General features: G+C 40.1%; 1 protein-coding gene across 5 annotated transcripts in view; it reads right to left on the bottom strand.

Annotated features, from left to right (window-relative positions):
• LOC118276365 (intermembrane lipid transfer protein VPS13A-like) overlaps positions 1 to 15,247 on the bottom strand; it is a 42,508-nt gene that overhangs the window by 17,664 nt on the left and 9,597 nt on the right. For 4 of the 5 annotated variants that reach the window (XM_050707509.1, XM_050707511.1, XM_050707512.1 and 1 more), the window contains exons 1-33: positions 14,286 to 14,436; positions 11,668 to 11,830; positions 11,075 to 11,475; positions 10,777 to 10,988; positions 10,487 to 10,661; positions 10,141 to 10,414; positions 9,807 to 10,047; positions 9,596 to 9,726; positions 8,936 to 9,136; positions 8,641 to 8,849; positions 8,302 to 8,446; positions 7,939 to 8,075; positions 7,545 to 7,814; positions 7,241 to 7,428; positions 6,815 to 7,044; positions 6,130 to 6,272; positions 5,888 to 6,022; positions 5,441 to 5,612; positions 5,098 to 5,274; positions 4,622 to 4,744; positions 4,433 to 4,499; positions 4,188 to 4,345; positions 3,778 to 3,985; positions 3,565 to 3,676; positions 3,268 to 3,486; positions 2,899 to 3,101; positions 2,537 to 2,671; positions 2,072 to 2,434; positions 1,656 to 1,930; positions 1,368 to 1,544; positions 794 to 1,119; positions 406 to 571; positions 12 to 240 (exon numbers count right to left, since the gene is read on the bottom strand). In XM_050707509.1, the coding sequence (XP_050563466.1) occupies positions 12 to 240; positions 406 to 571; positions 794 to 1,119; positions 1,368 to 1,544; positions 1,656 to 1,930; positions 2,072 to 2,434; positions 2,537 to 2,671; positions 2,899 to 3,101; positions 3,268 to 3,486; positions 3,565 to 3,676; positions 3,778 to 3,985; positions 4,188 to 4,345; positions 4,433 to 4,499; positions 4,622 to 4,744; positions 5,098 to 5,274; positions 5,441 to 5,612; positions 5,888 to 6,022; positions 6,130 to 6,272; positions 6,815 to 7,044; positions 7,241 to 7,428; positions 7,545 to 7,814; positions 7,939 to 8,075; positions 8,302 to 8,446; positions 8,641 to 8,849; positions 8,936 to 9,136; positions 9,596 to 9,726; positions 9,807 to 10,047; positions 10,141 to 10,414; positions 10,487 to 10,661; positions 10,777 to 10,988; positions 11,075 to 11,475; positions 11,668 to 11,808 (6,343 nt within the window). In that variant the 5' untranslated portion in view covers positions 11,809 to 11,830; positions 14,286 to 14,436. Of the gene's footprint in view, positions 1 to 11; positions 241 to 405; positions 572 to 793; positions 1,120 to 1,367; positions 1,545 to 1,655; positions 1,931 to 2,071; positions 2,435 to 2,536; positions 2,672 to 2,898; positions 3,102 to 3,267; positions 3,487 to 3,564; positions 3,677 to 3,777; positions 3,986 to 4,187; positions 4,346 to 4,432; positions 4,500 to 4,621; positions 4,745 to 5,097; positions 5,275 to 5,440; positions 5,613 to 5,887; positions 6,023 to 6,129; positions 6,273 to 6,814; positions 7,045 to 7,240; positions 7,429 to 7,544; positions 7,815 to 7,938; positions 8,076 to 8,301; positions 8,447 to 8,640; positions 8,850 to 8,935; positions 9,137 to 9,595; positions 9,727 to 9,806; positions 10,048 to 10,140; positions 10,415 to 10,486; positions 10,662 to 10,776; positions 10,989 to 11,074; positions 11,476 to 11,667; positions 11,831 to 14,285; positions 14,437 to 15,247 lie in introns of those variants that run through there. The other variant, XM_050707510.1, reaches the window with a different exon arrangement.

Here is a 15,247-nt window from a genome sequence, read left to right as displayed (position 1 = left end):
AAAAATCTTACCTATATCATTTACCAGTAGTAGACCACTTTCTCCAGTAACGATGGCAGTGACGACAGCAGTTCTATCAGTGCATGCTGCAGCCAGGTCCAGCAGTGCTCTGGCTCCTGCAGGAGTTATGGTGATGTTCAGCATATCCCTAGCTTCCACTGCTATGTAGGTGCAGGACTTGTCGATGTAGCTCTCTGTTTCAAGTCCTGAGTCCACGCTGTCTTCGCGGACGACTGGATCCTGGTGGAAAAGTAATTTATCAATGTCATCTTTCAGATAAAAATGGACAAATTGTTTGTTCGTAGACGAAATGTGTTGCAAAACGACTATATTACTGTAATTTTGGGCAAGAAATGCTTTTATTGCTACAGACATGAACTTCCTAATTCAAAAATTCAATGTTACCTGTAACGTCACAGTCTTTGGTTCTGTCTCTTTCTTCCCTTTGGCTTCTCCATCTATGAACGTGACTGCTTTCTCGTTCTCATCATGATCACTGCCTACTTCCGCTTCACTTTGTTCTGGCGCCGAAGAGTCTTCATCATTGCTCATTTCTTCTGCACTTGAGTCACTAGAAAAGAAAATGCAATAAGAGAGGTATCCATATGAATATATCTGCTTATTGGTTTTTTAAAACTTTTCTTAAAAAATCCTTTATATAATTTTGCGTTAATAATGCTAAAACGACATTTGATGCAATTTTTACAGTAAAAGCTTTACACGTGCTCGAAACAATTTTATGTACTTATTCCAAGTTTTTCTATTCTTATTAGAGATTATAAATACTACTTACTCAGTAAACAAATGTCCTATAGCAGTCGCCAGTTTATCCATCAGCCCACTCTCATTCTCTGAGTCAGATTCATCTCCATCCAGCAGTCCTAGGAAGGACATATGTCCAGCGCTGAAGTCCACATTATAATGCTTACTCTCTCTGCCATTAGGATTCTTTATAAACGTCATTTCATTATCAGTATCGCCCTCGTCTGCTGATGTCTCTGATTCGAAACCGTTCTTCTTTTTAGGTTTCTTTGATTGATCTGATGCTATTGAAGAGTCTACTTCTGTTTCTTGTTGACTTGAGGTGTCCAGTCGTGAAGACATTGGGTAGGCTTTGGACTGGTGAAAAATGATACGAATTTAGTGAAGCTACTATAGTAAAAAAACGACTTATCAGTTGCTGTTAGTGCCAGCTTAATTTGATTTATTAGCAATAACAGACTTTAAACAAATGGTTAAACAAAGAAACAGTATTTAATCCAGCTATGGCTATGTTTGTATAACATAGGTGTGGTACTTTTCAGTTTGTTTTAGTTTTTAATAAGAATTCACATGAAATGTACAAAAATAATATATTTGACACTAACCTGAAACAGAGTAGCAGTGATCTCCCAAGGTCGGTAGACGTTCTCATTCTGCACGACAGGTTCAATGAGTGGCTCCCAGGCGTCCACCCGCTCGTTGTAACACGACGCTATCATGCTTAGAGATGCTGTACCGTGCAGTTGTTGGGACCAGTCGTGGATGGTCACCTCAGATTTCATCTAGGAAATGAGAAGTTAAGTTGTAGCAATATTCTTTTCTTCTGGACATTCAGATGGAGTAAAAGAAACAACTAATAAAAAAATAATATTGCAAAATGCAGCAAAGCTTACCTTCATCATCAACACAGGCACCCTGACAGTCTGCTCCATCTCAAACATGATCCTCACACAAGGCACGCTCATGATGAACGTCTCCGAAGGTCGAAGAGTCGGGTATTTCGGCTGCGTATAAATATCTTCAGGGTTCAGTACTACGTAAGGAGTCAGCTTCTTCGGAGACCAGAGGTCTTCGTCCTGCTTCTCAGACTTCGGGTTGTAAGTCGCAAAGTTGAAGGGTTCCTTCTCATCAGGTATTGTTAGTTCTGATGTTATTTCTTCGATAATGTCTGTAAATAAAAAAAATATGGTTATCTTCGTAAAGTTAAAGCATTTTTATTTTTCAACTTTGAGACAAGAAACATCATCTTTACTCAAAGTTTGAGTGGTTCTGAAAGTGGCTTATCTTATAATGGTTAATCTATACTCACCCATAACAGTATGCACTGTAGTAGCTGCAATATGCACTTCGACTTCCGAAACCGTCATCTTCACTCTTATCCCTTCCTCAATGTTCTTGAAGGCCTTTGAAAATTCCACATCACATGGCTTTAGTACCAGCTGTGGTGGTAGATTCTTCAATTTTGATTGAAGCTTGGACATTATCTGAAGTCCAGCTAAAGAGACCACGAATGATTCACTGTTAGAGTGAGAGGAATAGTCGATTAGGAGTTCTGTCCGTAAAAGGAGCGCGTGACCCTCAGTCTTGGTGAGGTCAGTGAAGAACATGATTTCTGGCTGACGGAACTGTATCGATATTGACAGTCCTGGTTGTTCTTCTGACATTGATGTTGCTGGAAGAAGTAAAATATTATTTAAGAAGTATAGTTAACACTAATATTCATTCAGTACCTAATAGTTTTTATTATAGCTGATAGAAGTAGGTAATGACTAACCTGCTGAATAATACCCGCTAGTAGAATCACTGGAGCTAGGCAGTCTCGCCGCACGGTTATTGTTGCCCGTCTTTGAAGGGTGCACATCGCCTACATAGCCATGATTTACTACACCACCGTCCATTGTCTTTTCACCTGGAAAAGCAATAAAAAGTTAATTAATAACGTGGATTATCTTGCCTCTGAAACAGATTAAAGTGACCAACACTGCTAAAAGGATTAATAGCAAGCTGATGTGGATGTAAGGCAGTCGTAAGCTGATGATGAACAACCCAATAGCAAAATCTCAACTGTGTACAGCATTCTTTGAGGAGACAAAACTAAAGAATTTTAATAGATATTTGTCAACTTAAGTATCTTACCAGGCATAGCATCCAGTAAAGTCCTGGCCAGCTGCAGCAGGAATGGCAATGCGAGGTTGAACCTTGTCCTATCTACTCTGACGTCAGCATGCCGAGCCTTGGCCCCAGTCACCCGCAGGCTGGCGTCTATCAGTGGAGGGCGACGCACTGAGATACAGGAGTCTTCTGCATCAGCGTTCGTACCACCTTGAGATTGGAATATCCTGTGGATGGCAATTTTAGGCACAATCGTAAATAGTCCAAGGTTTTTAAAAGGCTTTTGACCTATATGTATTCTGGATTGCCTTTTGATCAAAGTTAGACTCCAGTTTCCAAGTTCCAATTTTCCAAGTTATTTTTGATAGGTAGGTATTAGTTTTTGCTACTCACCTCTTAATAACAATGCCAGGATCTGGTCGAATGTCTTCAACTAACAAGCTCTGCAGACTAGCCTTGACTTCTAGACTTCCATCGGAGCTGTACTCCATCTGCAGCATCGCTTCACCAGCTGTCAGCTTCGCTAGTCCATGGTTCAAGTCCCTGACGGGGGAACTTAGGACCTCATCCATGTCTGAGAATAACTTCAGTTCTATGCCGTCTAAGATGAACCTGGAAATTAATATTTTATAATTAAACTGAACTGAACTGAAGCTTAATATTTCTTATGGTTACTCTATATTTCCTTACCTAACGACAGCTTCCTTCCTGATTGGTTCACCTTGAGCGAAGAACGCTTGCAGCTTCTTGACTGATGAATCTGAAGGTGCTGTCTCTACTGGAGAGCTTGGTACTATACTCCCTGTATACACAAGATCAAAGAATCTCTTAAGTAACCGTTTTAAAAGTAGGTATTTAACTAGGAATTAATACAAAAAGTTGACAATAAGAATGATGTAGTACCGATATAATTCCCCTCGCTGAGGTTATCGTTCCAGACAGCGAGCATGGTGGCGAGGTCCTTCTGTCCGACGTTGAGGGTGACGGCATCCACGGCGACGGCGCCGTCCAGCGCCAGCAGGTCGCGCAGGGACGCCAGCCGCACCAGCTGCTGGTACGACACGGCGCGCTTCAGGTCGCACCGCACTGACACTGGCTCCAGGATCGGCTCCTGGACACGATTGGATTTAATAATCATTAGAACTATTGAAGATATTATAATAAAGTAAGTACCTAAATTAAAGTGCCGTTACAGTTTATGTGCATATGCCATAGATATACAATTTATATTTGGGCTGCCGCAAGGTTCTATATTAGGACCATCGTATTAAAACATGCTGGAGATAACCTTTTTAAATTATAGCAATGATTACCTGTACTTCCAAAGTCCCAGCTAATGTCATGACTGCTCTAGAGAAGGTGATGTTCACCAGCTTGATGAGGATGTTGTCGATGACAGCATTCTGGATGGGACTGGTGGGCTCATTGCCAGTGTTTAACTGCTTGAAGAAGTTCTCTATTAAGAGGTCGCCTGTAAATAGAAACATCATAATATTTGTAGTGGTAGTTGAAATATTATGAAAGGTAATAAAAGAAGTAGTTTTATATCGTTGCTTACCCATATTGAGGACTAATAAATTCGGGGATGAAGGTTTCTGTGGCAGCAGTAGCACAGGAGCATGAATCTGAAATCATTTTTGGAACAGATGTTAATGACGACTCGTCAGATGATTCATTGGTAGATATTAGACTTGTTTAGTGGGAGGTGATTAAATGGCGAGGAGTGTAGGAAGCCTTGTCAGTATACCTCGATGGCGAGGTTGAGTCGCGTGGCGGCGGTGCGCGCGGCGGCGGCGTGTCGCTCGGCAGCACGCTCGGCCGCGCTGGCTGCCTCCGCTGCCGCGTGCGGCACCAGAGGCTCCAGCAGTTGCTGGAACATATACATTTGTTCATTACTATCAAACAATATTATGTTAAAGTGATTCAACAAAAATCAGAAAGCAAAGACAGATGTAGCCAATCTGATGAACCATAACTTGACGCTGTTGAATATTTGTGTCTGGCATTTGTCACCTAAGCGATAACTCGAGACAAATGATGTGTTTCTGTGGTTTCAAGTTTAGAAGCGTCGGTAGCGCTATTCACATTTAAACATAGATAAAATCCTGATTGACCATTACCATACAGTGGACTGGCAGTAGTTGAAAACTAATAGCTCAAGACGAAACTCAAGGCCTGGATTCATCTACTAAAATGAACGAAGAGAGAAGATATCTGATCTACCTGTATATGATGCATGACGCAGCAGAACAGCACAACGTGCAGCCTGCCGACGTAGACGCGCAGCTCGCCGTGCGCCTTCATGGCGTGGCTGTCCATGCCGGAGCCCACCCCGTACACGCGCGCCGCCGCACGCACGTACTTTATCTCCAGCACCTTGTCTTCGTCTGGCCACACCAACTACAGATAAAAAGTTTATGTGAATATTAGTAATGCTTTTCAGCATCCATGATCGCAAAAAGTAAAGTAATGTAAGTGATTAGTAGTAATTTGAACGTTATTGAGTAAGAACCTGAAATAAATTCATCTAAAGTCGACACCGAAACTTTAATCATAATTTCCTCACCTTAGGATACAACGTGGCCTCAGCAAGGTCATCAATATGCAGCGAGCTGAGGTACAGCTTGAAGATCATGCGGTCGTTGGCCCGGAACACGCAGTCACTCTCCAACGAGCCGAGCCTCATCTCCAGCACTGCGCTCTCCAGGTGACACAGCTTCATCGAGATTGATGATGCTCTGTGAACATTAGAACATTTTGTTTTAACTTTCAATTTGGCTATCTATGATGTTGAGAAAAAGTTAAGTAGTGTCTAAAATTGGTAAAGAAATCATTATGGCTTATTATCATGTTTTCTTTTTACACAAAAACTAATACAGGGCTATGTAGGTATTAAGCAATACCTAAAACTAGTTGTTGAAGTCTACAACCGAATAATAATAATAATTTGACGCACAATAATCAGTATCCCTACGTATAAGAGACGTTGAACGGAAAAATAATATAATTTTACCTGACAGAGTAACTGAATTTGGTAGCACCGGGTGGCACAGGAGGGTCTGCTTCAGGCTGCATCAGGTAGTCCCACAATGACTTTGACTTTGGCAGAACTACGTTCTTCAGATTAAGCGCGTGACGATTCTGGATCCTAGAAAGAAGTATGTCCAAGTTTATAAATCAAAAGCTTTTATGCAATATTTACCTAATTAGAAGTAGCAGTGATGGTCTTTCGAGTAATATTATAATAATACTCACTTATCATAAATGTACTGCAGATACTTGAGAAGCGTTGGCAAAGCATCAGCGTGCAGCAGCAACGCCAGATGTCCCACATCTGCCACTAATGCCTGCTCCACATTGTGGAAATGAGAGCGGAACTCAGGACAGTCGGCGCGTACCTGTATTATACGTGATCAATAAATTCAAATTCAAATTAATTTATTCATTGTAGATCACAGGTAGGTACATAATACAGTTGGTATCATAATTTTTTGAGTTCAGCTGTGTCCTGCCCATTGGGCGCACAATAGGGTACAATATTAATTTTAATGATGTCAGTAAATCATAATAATCAGGAAATTATTAGAAAGATTACATAATATGTCAAATGATGCTTATGTCAAATGTATTGTTTCAAATTTAAATTATTCCAACAAGAATTTCAAAAAACAAATTATAAAACACCATAATCAGGCTCATGCCATGCAAATTTAAATGTAAATTAGGTATAAACAAGTGATACTCCTAAACAATTGTGAGGAAGTTAAAATCTATTTCAAATCATTGCTAACAAAAAAAAATCATCATGTGTTGATTACCAGTCTTTTCTTTGAGATCTTTTATGGAAAAGGCTATCTGACGCAGTCAAATTAAAAGCATGAACCTTCAATACTTAGAACCTTATGATTCATTGTTCCCAGAAATCGAAGCTACTACCCACCTTCCTATACAATAAATTAAACAGCTCTCCAGAGCTGGTGATTAGCTCCAAGTACTGTCCAGTACTGCTGTGATGCTGTTTATCAGTCAGCAGCACTTGGCTGACGGACAACTGGACAGCAGGACCGTACTCCATCAGTGCCACGTCCAGGCAGACCTTCGTGATGCTTAGCATTACATAGGGCTTCTCCATTTGGTCACACGAACGGGACAAGTTGATTACTATTTCACCTGAAGACAGCAAAATGAAAAGAAAATCAGATTAAGGAGCTTAATTAACAAAACAAGTTATACAACTACAGTTTCAGATAAAAATATTGAATGTGGCATTGGTAATAAAATTATTATGACTAGTAAAAAATTAGTGAAAGCATTCTTTAATTTAATGGTTTAGAATAAAAAAATCTGAAATTCACGATCAACTCACCAACAATAAACCTCAGCAGAGTATTAATATTGTTACTAGGCGACACATTGTCATCGAACCCAGGAAGGTCGACAGTCCTGGCGTATATCTCAATATCCTCGTCACTATGTTCTGATGCAGCGGACGCTTGCTGAGCTGCTTGGAACCCGAGCTTCGCTGTTGCCTTGTCGAAGGTAGTTTCTGCAGCTCTGAAATTGATGTTTTATTGTGAACTTACATTTATCATTATTTTACCAACTATTTACATAATAAGTTTCGAAAAATCAAATATTATATAATTTTGTTTTAATACGCCATAACTTACTTGCTCCTACTCAGATAGGCGGCCACAATCTTCTGCCTCAAATTCATGAGGTCCTTATAATCAGGATCAGCAGTCACCCTATCTATGCTCAGCATCTCTGCCATCTCTGGTTCTTCCATCTCCTCAGTATAGTCTCCAGAGTCCATGAAGGAGACTGGTACGGTGTTAGGGACAGGTACCGGGAGATTGTCACAGAAATCTAGGAGAAGACCTATGATCCGGTCTGATAGGTTCAACTTGATGCTTGATAGAGAGATGTTTAGTTTATATCTGAAAGGAGATAATAAGAATATTTGTGTTGAGGGCCATTGGACATTGACCATTTTAAAACAGAGTAAGATTGTCGACTTTGGAGCCTGAGACTAAGTGTTTGACAGTAATATTTGTGACTTACTTTGGCAATAATTTGTAGTCCTTCTTGATACTATTGGAGAACACAACCTGCATCTTTATCTTGGGTATCAGGTGAAGCTCCGAGTCTGCGTGACGACGGGACTCACGCCATGAATCCGTCCACTCGCAGAATAACACCTGGAAATAACAAAGTTGTAATGTTCTTTGATAATAGCTGTTGTTGGCTTGTGGACAGTAAAAGACAAGGACAATCTTCTAGCTATGTGTACCCATAACATTGTTAGAATTGCAGGTACAAAAGGCGGATTGTCGTTAGACATCCCTGCTTAATGAGGACTTTCACTCTCAGCAGTTGATGACTATCGTGATAATAAATGAAACGTCCTCAAATTGTCTCTCTTACCTGACACGAGCATTCAGCATGCAGTCTGTCATACAGCCTCTCTTCCAACTCCATGCAGGTGGCATCCTCGAGCATCAAGTTCGATGGTTGCAGATCTGACTTCACTATTATGCGACTTATGTCTAAGATCATTACGCGGCCGGACCTGTAATGAGAACAGCTTCATGAAAAGGATTAAAGGACAATGTAGATCTTTAATTAAGAATAGGAATAAATTTATTAACGAACTTCACAATCATTATGGTCTTATACTATATCACAATAACTTTCTACTGAATATTATTAGAGCATCAGAGGGACAACGCAAGTATTAAACGTATCCATTTTAAAAACACTTACTTATGCACACATCCATGCTCCGGCACGACCACGCAGGGTCCCTTAACATCCACATTCAAGTGGAACACCTTCCTCCGACTGATGGCATACGCCAGCACAGACTTGCTGACGGCACCAGCTCTGAGCACAGCTTCCGACACCTCCACTGCCAACTCCTCGGCAGTCATCGAGTGAGTTTGGAAGAAGTTGATCAGCTCCGTGAAAGAATGCTGTGGAAAAAGAGCGACTTTTTTAATGATGCTCTTTACTACGATTTTCTGTCTCAGGTTCGTTTACCATTAACATATAATATTACCTCAATGTAGACCAACTCCACAGGTTCCATAAGGCAGCATAGGCCATAATCAGCTTCGTTGCTACAAGGATTTTTCTCCAAGTCTATAGCCAGTAAATTAGAGCTGGTGACTCCTGACCCTCGCTCTGGAGTCAGGAGTGGAACCAGGTCACCGTCAGATGTCACTCCTTCCACCACTATACTCTCTGCTCGAGCTGAAAGCTGTAAGAAAGATTAAAATTAAACTAAAACCTTAATTATAGGATAAATTTAAGACCTAATATCATATATCATATCATAATGTAGTATGTATCTACTCTATTTAAGAATAGAAAAATATAACAATTAAAAATAATTAACCGACAAGGTGAAAAACATACAAGAAACAGACATTCAGAAATGAAATTCAATCACCAAAACATAATAGTCTTCCAGCCATAAAACTCGATGTCTCCGTGTAATCAGGGTCTTCTTGAGACGACAATGCTACAGGACAAGCAGTCGAAATGTTACCATTTCACAAATGGACCATTTCGAAAGCCCGCCCTGAGCTGACGGATCTCTTCTGTTGTTGCTTCTTGATGATGAGACGTGATAACATTTCGTATAACATCAACACAATTATATCAATTTACAGTGCCCACAAGTTAAAAATCACGCTAAATAGAACATAAATGTTACCTTATATGCTTTAGCCGAAGGTCTGGTCTCCAAAGACGCGAGGAACTGAGTGAGAGTCAGCACCAGTACCTCTTTATTTCTATTCATCAGCGTCAGTGAACAGTTGGCTAGCGTCAGGTTTATTTTGTGTTCTAAAATATTACAAAATTGTTGTAAACACTGCTCCAAAACATGGACCACAGAAGAACAGAAGAAACATCATTTTACTTACCAATGTACTGTTTGGACTTATCCTTTTGTGGTGCCCCCTCCACATACCCAATCAGTTCACATACTCTCTTCTTTTCAGGACTAGAGAGATGACTCCACAGACTCTTACTTCTCTCAGTTTTCACGCAGAGTTCTACGTGATTCTTCAAACCTTCAATCTCATCTGTTGGAGAGCTCGATGGCTTCCACCAGTCAAATTCTGTTTCTACTACTTCTATTCGGTCTGGTTCTTGGGCGAGCAGCTAGAATGGACCAAATGACATCAAAATTAATACATTTATTTTAACAAAATTACTATTTCTTTAGTGGATCATGGTAACAGTTACACAACTTACTTCAAACTTAGCTTGCTCCCTAGCAATAATAACAGACACAATCGGCAGACTGTCCTCACACTTCTGCAGATCCAGTTTCAGTTCAATATCATTAGGACTTCTCAAAGTACTTTTGTAGATCTGTTTGTAAACGTTGTAGTTCTCTCTATGCTTCTTGATGGCTGCCCAGGTGTAGGGCCTGACTCTCTGCTCAACTACTACATTGTAGGCGTACTTCCACCACTTCTTGATGTCTTTGGAAAGAGGAACTCCAGGGTGGAGATGACGGTATTTTCTGGAATGAAGATTTTGAAATTAATTGATTGAAAAAGCGGCTCAATTCGTCCTCTCTTAAGACTTGTCTTACCGGTTCAGCTTGATCCTGTCAAACGAAGCTAGAAGGTTGTTTATCGACAGGTATTGTCGCCGTGACAGTTGTAGCGCACTATCCTGCAGTACTGCATCCAGCAGCAGGCGAGGAACACGCGCTTCTCCAGAACGATTTATCAAAACTTTCACTTTGCATGTCACTGGTTTCAGTACTGAAAGAAGAATACATTATTTAAATATTACTTTTCAAAGTGGCAATGCTAACAGACTTGATAAAATTCGGAATAGAGCATTGTTTACAAAGGATTAGAGTTCAAATTCCCTTACAAAATTCGAAATCCTCATGATGCATGGAGAACTTGTCCAGTCCAGTGAGCATGTAGTGCTTCCAGTTGTAATACTGCATGGGTGTGATGTGGGCGGTCTCGTTGTCGTCCAACGCCGTCGCCGTCGGATTCCAGTACGCTGACATGGACTCTATGCGCATCATCTGGTAGACGGTGGACGCATTCGCCGGAGTCACTGATGGTTTCCATTTACTGGAAGATGATACAAAAAATATTTGAACACCTAAGTTAAGTCTTTAACTGTTATTATAATATTCTGATAAAACTATCAAACTTACCTATTAGTAGTCTCAATAGATAAGCTCTGGAGACACAATCCACACGCGAGAGGTCCATCCTTGGAGCTGATGGAGTCCTCATACCGTATGTGGACGTTCCTCACGTAAATCTGAAGATTATTCACAATAGCCGTGAACAAATGCTCGAAGAAGTTCTGGGGACCTTTAAGGACTTCACTCTCGGCTTCCAAGTCCTGAAGGATCTTCCGTTTGGCTGCTCTGGTCAATCGCCTTTCTCTTTCTGGGTCGAAGTAGCTGTTGGATATCGCTGGGCCCACCAGCACCAGCACATCTTCGATGTTGACGACCACAGGCTGCGTGTACAGCCCTGACCATGGTATCTGAAGGCCGATGCGGCCGATCGTACCGATCTTCACATCTATTGGTAGGTCGAGTTCGTACTGTAATGGAGAGAAATGTTTTAGGAACAGGACACAAATGTGGCGAAGGGGTCTTGAGTCCAAATTGTTGAGATGTTTTCATGCTTGAAATTCTCGTAAAATTTCTATCTTTGAAACCTTTAGAAATCAGGGTGCTATTTATTTATTTACTTATAGTTATATGTAGTAATATGCACGTATTGTATCTCTTACCAAAGCCTCAGGCTTGAGCTTCAGGTCGGTGAGGTTGACATTCCCGGAGAAGATGCCCACGTTGAGGTTCTCCGTGTCCAGGTCCTGAACGTACTTGCCCAGCAGCCGGTTCAGGATCCCGGCGACCGCGCCCTCGAACATGGTGACGGTGGCTGATGTTCAGCTGGACAAACGTTAAGATAGATGGTTATTGCACTCATGTGATTAGCTGAGACGAAAACAGAGATACCTACTAGTTCAAAGGGCAATATGACGATATTTACGAATTTTCATAGTTTTCATTCATAGTTCATGTTTACTTTCGCAACCAAATAATTTTCCAAAAAAACGGAGTTCAACCTCCTCTTTTTGAAGTCAGTGAATACTAAAACCTGTTCTTATGTGTAACAAACACATTTCTGAAAACCGCATCAAAATCAATTTGGCCAATCGTGAGATAATCGAGCACAAACAAACATACACATACATACAAGTCAAAAAGAGAACCTCCTACTTTTTTTAAGTTTTTTTTTATATTAAATGGGTCGACGTTTTGCTCTCGATCTCGGATGATGGTAAGTCGGTGAAAAGTCCAGAATATATCCACATAAAACTTTAAGTCTTCGTCTTACAATTTAGAAATGGAACAAGGAAAACGCTCTTCTTAATAAACTTAGTACTTAGTCTGAATAAATCAGAAGTAAGTGAAATAGATGAGTGTAAGTGTGAGTGGCTGAGTGACGTGGTATTTACAGATTGGCCTTTACTTGGCGATACATTATGCATGGCGCCAGCTGCCCTCCTTCCCGCGGCTTGCATCGAAAACAATTTAATATTCGGAATCGATGCGCCACTCTATTTTAAGAACGTTGCGCCGTCTAATGCCAATGATAGCGCTCCTTACTATGTCTCCTTTGAAACCCTACGTGATTTATTAATGTTTTGTTAGTTAAAACTTGAGTTTTTTTGTTATTTTTTAGTTCCTTATTTGTGTTTTGTTCCTTATTTGTATTGTGTTATGTTACATTAATAATATCTGAATTTACATTTACCTGTTGTAATTTAGAAATTAGGTCAATGTAATTTTACTCAAAGTAGCTACAAAAAGACAAAAAATATGTAAGGAAAACTAAGATGAGGAAAAAAGAACATAAAATAATAAAATGTATCTTAAAATGAAGCTTTTATTTCATAAATCAAATATAAAATAATCGAAGATAACAGATAATCATAAAATTGGTCTAACAAATTATAAGAATGATTCATAAAATTTCAGTTTACAAATTCAAATATAACTGACAAACGAACATTCTGAATCAACTTCAATATGTAGATAGGATAAGACACACCCTTCTTGACAGTCTCATAGATTTTAACATCGCGTCATCTTATCACTTGGCCTCGATAGTATGCAGTCGAACTACACTTGCAATATGCAATATATTGACAGGGCTTTCCTTAAAAATGCAGATTAAAGATAGAGATCTAGGTACCTATTTTACGAGCTGCGGACTGCCTAGCGGGTTACCGGCGCTCCGGAAAAGCAGGAGTAGGATCAGGGTAGTTTTTAATTAGTAAAAGTCTAACACTCTTGTCTCGCCCAAAGCGGGAGAAGTCATTGGATGGTTTTCCCCACTCAAAAAGGTACCTTACCTATTTCAGCATTGGAAACGCACATGATTAAGACATAATATTTTGACATCTAAGAATGTTGGGCTGATGAATCGTTGTGGTGCACCACAGCAGCAGAAGCTTATGTCCAACAAGTGCCGGTATCAACAGGCTGATGATACGTCCTCAGAACTTCTTCTCATCAAGAAAATTGTTTAGCGGTGTTATAAGGGTTACCCCGCGTACGTCTTAAAACTGCGACCAGACACCGAGGAATGGGCAGCAGCATTCCACAAAAAAAAAACAACAAAGACGACTGCGCTCGCCAACCTGCCCGCAAAGCGTAGCGCAGTATGGCGAGTATTGACAAATCCGTCCATTGGGGGAGACCCGTGTTTAGTAGTGGACGACTTGGGCTGATATATATGACAGGGAAACTAGGTCTGTGTCTAATAATCTTTGCTCAAATTATTATGATGTTATTGTAGATACATTTGTTGGGGTGTCCGTGCAATAAGTTATTCACGAAAGCGTACTGCCAAAAATAAACAACAACACAAATTCGCTAACCGTCACTATAAACAACGATTGTTTTTTTAAATATAAACAGCGATAGCCGGCTTGCGCGTAATTATTTTAATGTCTATTACAGACTTATAATTAAATGTTTAACTCATCGTGTTTTAGAAGTAAACGCAACAGCAATGGTTCCAGGTTCGATCTCCAGGACATCCTATGTGTCCGCATTTACCTACAATGTGCTCAGTGCAGTGCTTACAAGGTGTATATTGCTAACTAACGGGGTAAGCAGATGTGCTCGTTTTATAAAGTACTTTTCAACAACTATAAATCTCGCCCCCCAACTAATAATGCCCCTATTAAGTATGCGCGATTTATTATTAACCTGTTAGCATAGCAAACTAACAATATCGATTTAAAGAATATATCCATAGATAGTTTTCAGGGAAAGCAAACAAAATAAATAAAGAACAAAAAAGTACACAAATAAATAATTTAATTGAATTTACCACATAAATCCGTCGGTGAAGCGTCTTGTCGCAAGTCAAGAAGGCAGTCGAATGGCTCGCGCTTTGCTAACAATAACAAAACCAATAACACCGATTGGCTACGAGCCGGTAAACAAGTTGGACACGCTCCGACACTCCACCTACCAATATTAATTCAGTATCGACGCTTATCTCGAGATAACATATCTCCTGATATCGATACATCGGATGACGTTTTTAAAACAACGCTTGCAATGTTTAGGACACAGATATCTGGGTTAAATATCTCATTACATTGATAACTGCTGTTGTCCCCGTTTATTACAGTTTTTGTGTGAAAGTATGTTACAGTAACATTTCATGTACCTAGTGGCTATTTTGCATGGAGATGTAACCCGTCTGGTAAAGGTTTCTTGGTATGAATAAGTATGAATATTATATTTTTCATCAGTGGTTATCTGACGTGTAATAAGACAGTCCGGGTTTGATGTTGGTAACGAAAATTCACGTTATAATTATATAACGTGAATTTTCATCAAGTGATAAAATAAAAGAGAAGAAAAGATGATGTTCAAGAGCGTACTCCTTTTTAAAAGGCCGGCAAAGCACCTGTGACTCCTCTGGTGTTGCGAGTGTCCATGGGCGGCGCTGATCGCTTACCATCAGGTGACCTACCAGTTCGTTTGACGCTATTCCATAAAAAAATAGGAACTTAAACATAACTGATTAAAAACACCAATTAAAATTCATTGAAAGTGACTATCGATTTAAACACAACAGATGCTTGATAACAAAGGTATAAATAGCCCGATATCCTTCAAAAATAAGGAGTTTACGATATCACAATCTTATTTTCTTACTAGCTTCCACCCGCGACTCCGTCCGCGCGCATGTCGGTCTTCGCGTGGAAGTTTTATTTCTCCGTTTTGAGTAACTCTGACAATGACATCTTGGACCCAAATACGGCGAGGCCCATAATAATT

The sequence above is a fragment of the Spodoptera frugiperda genome, chromosome 31 (assembly GCF_023101765.2).
Source record: "Spodoptera frugiperda isolate SF20-4 chromosome 31, AGI-APGP_CSIRO_Sfru_2.0, whole genome shotgun sequence".
Taxonomy (NCBI): domain Eukaryota; kingdom Metazoa; phylum Arthropoda; class Insecta; order Lepidoptera; family Noctuidae; genus Spodoptera; species Spodoptera frugiperda.
Note: the sequence above shows the minus strand (reverse complement) of the source record. Positions and strands in the feature narration are given on the sequence as shown.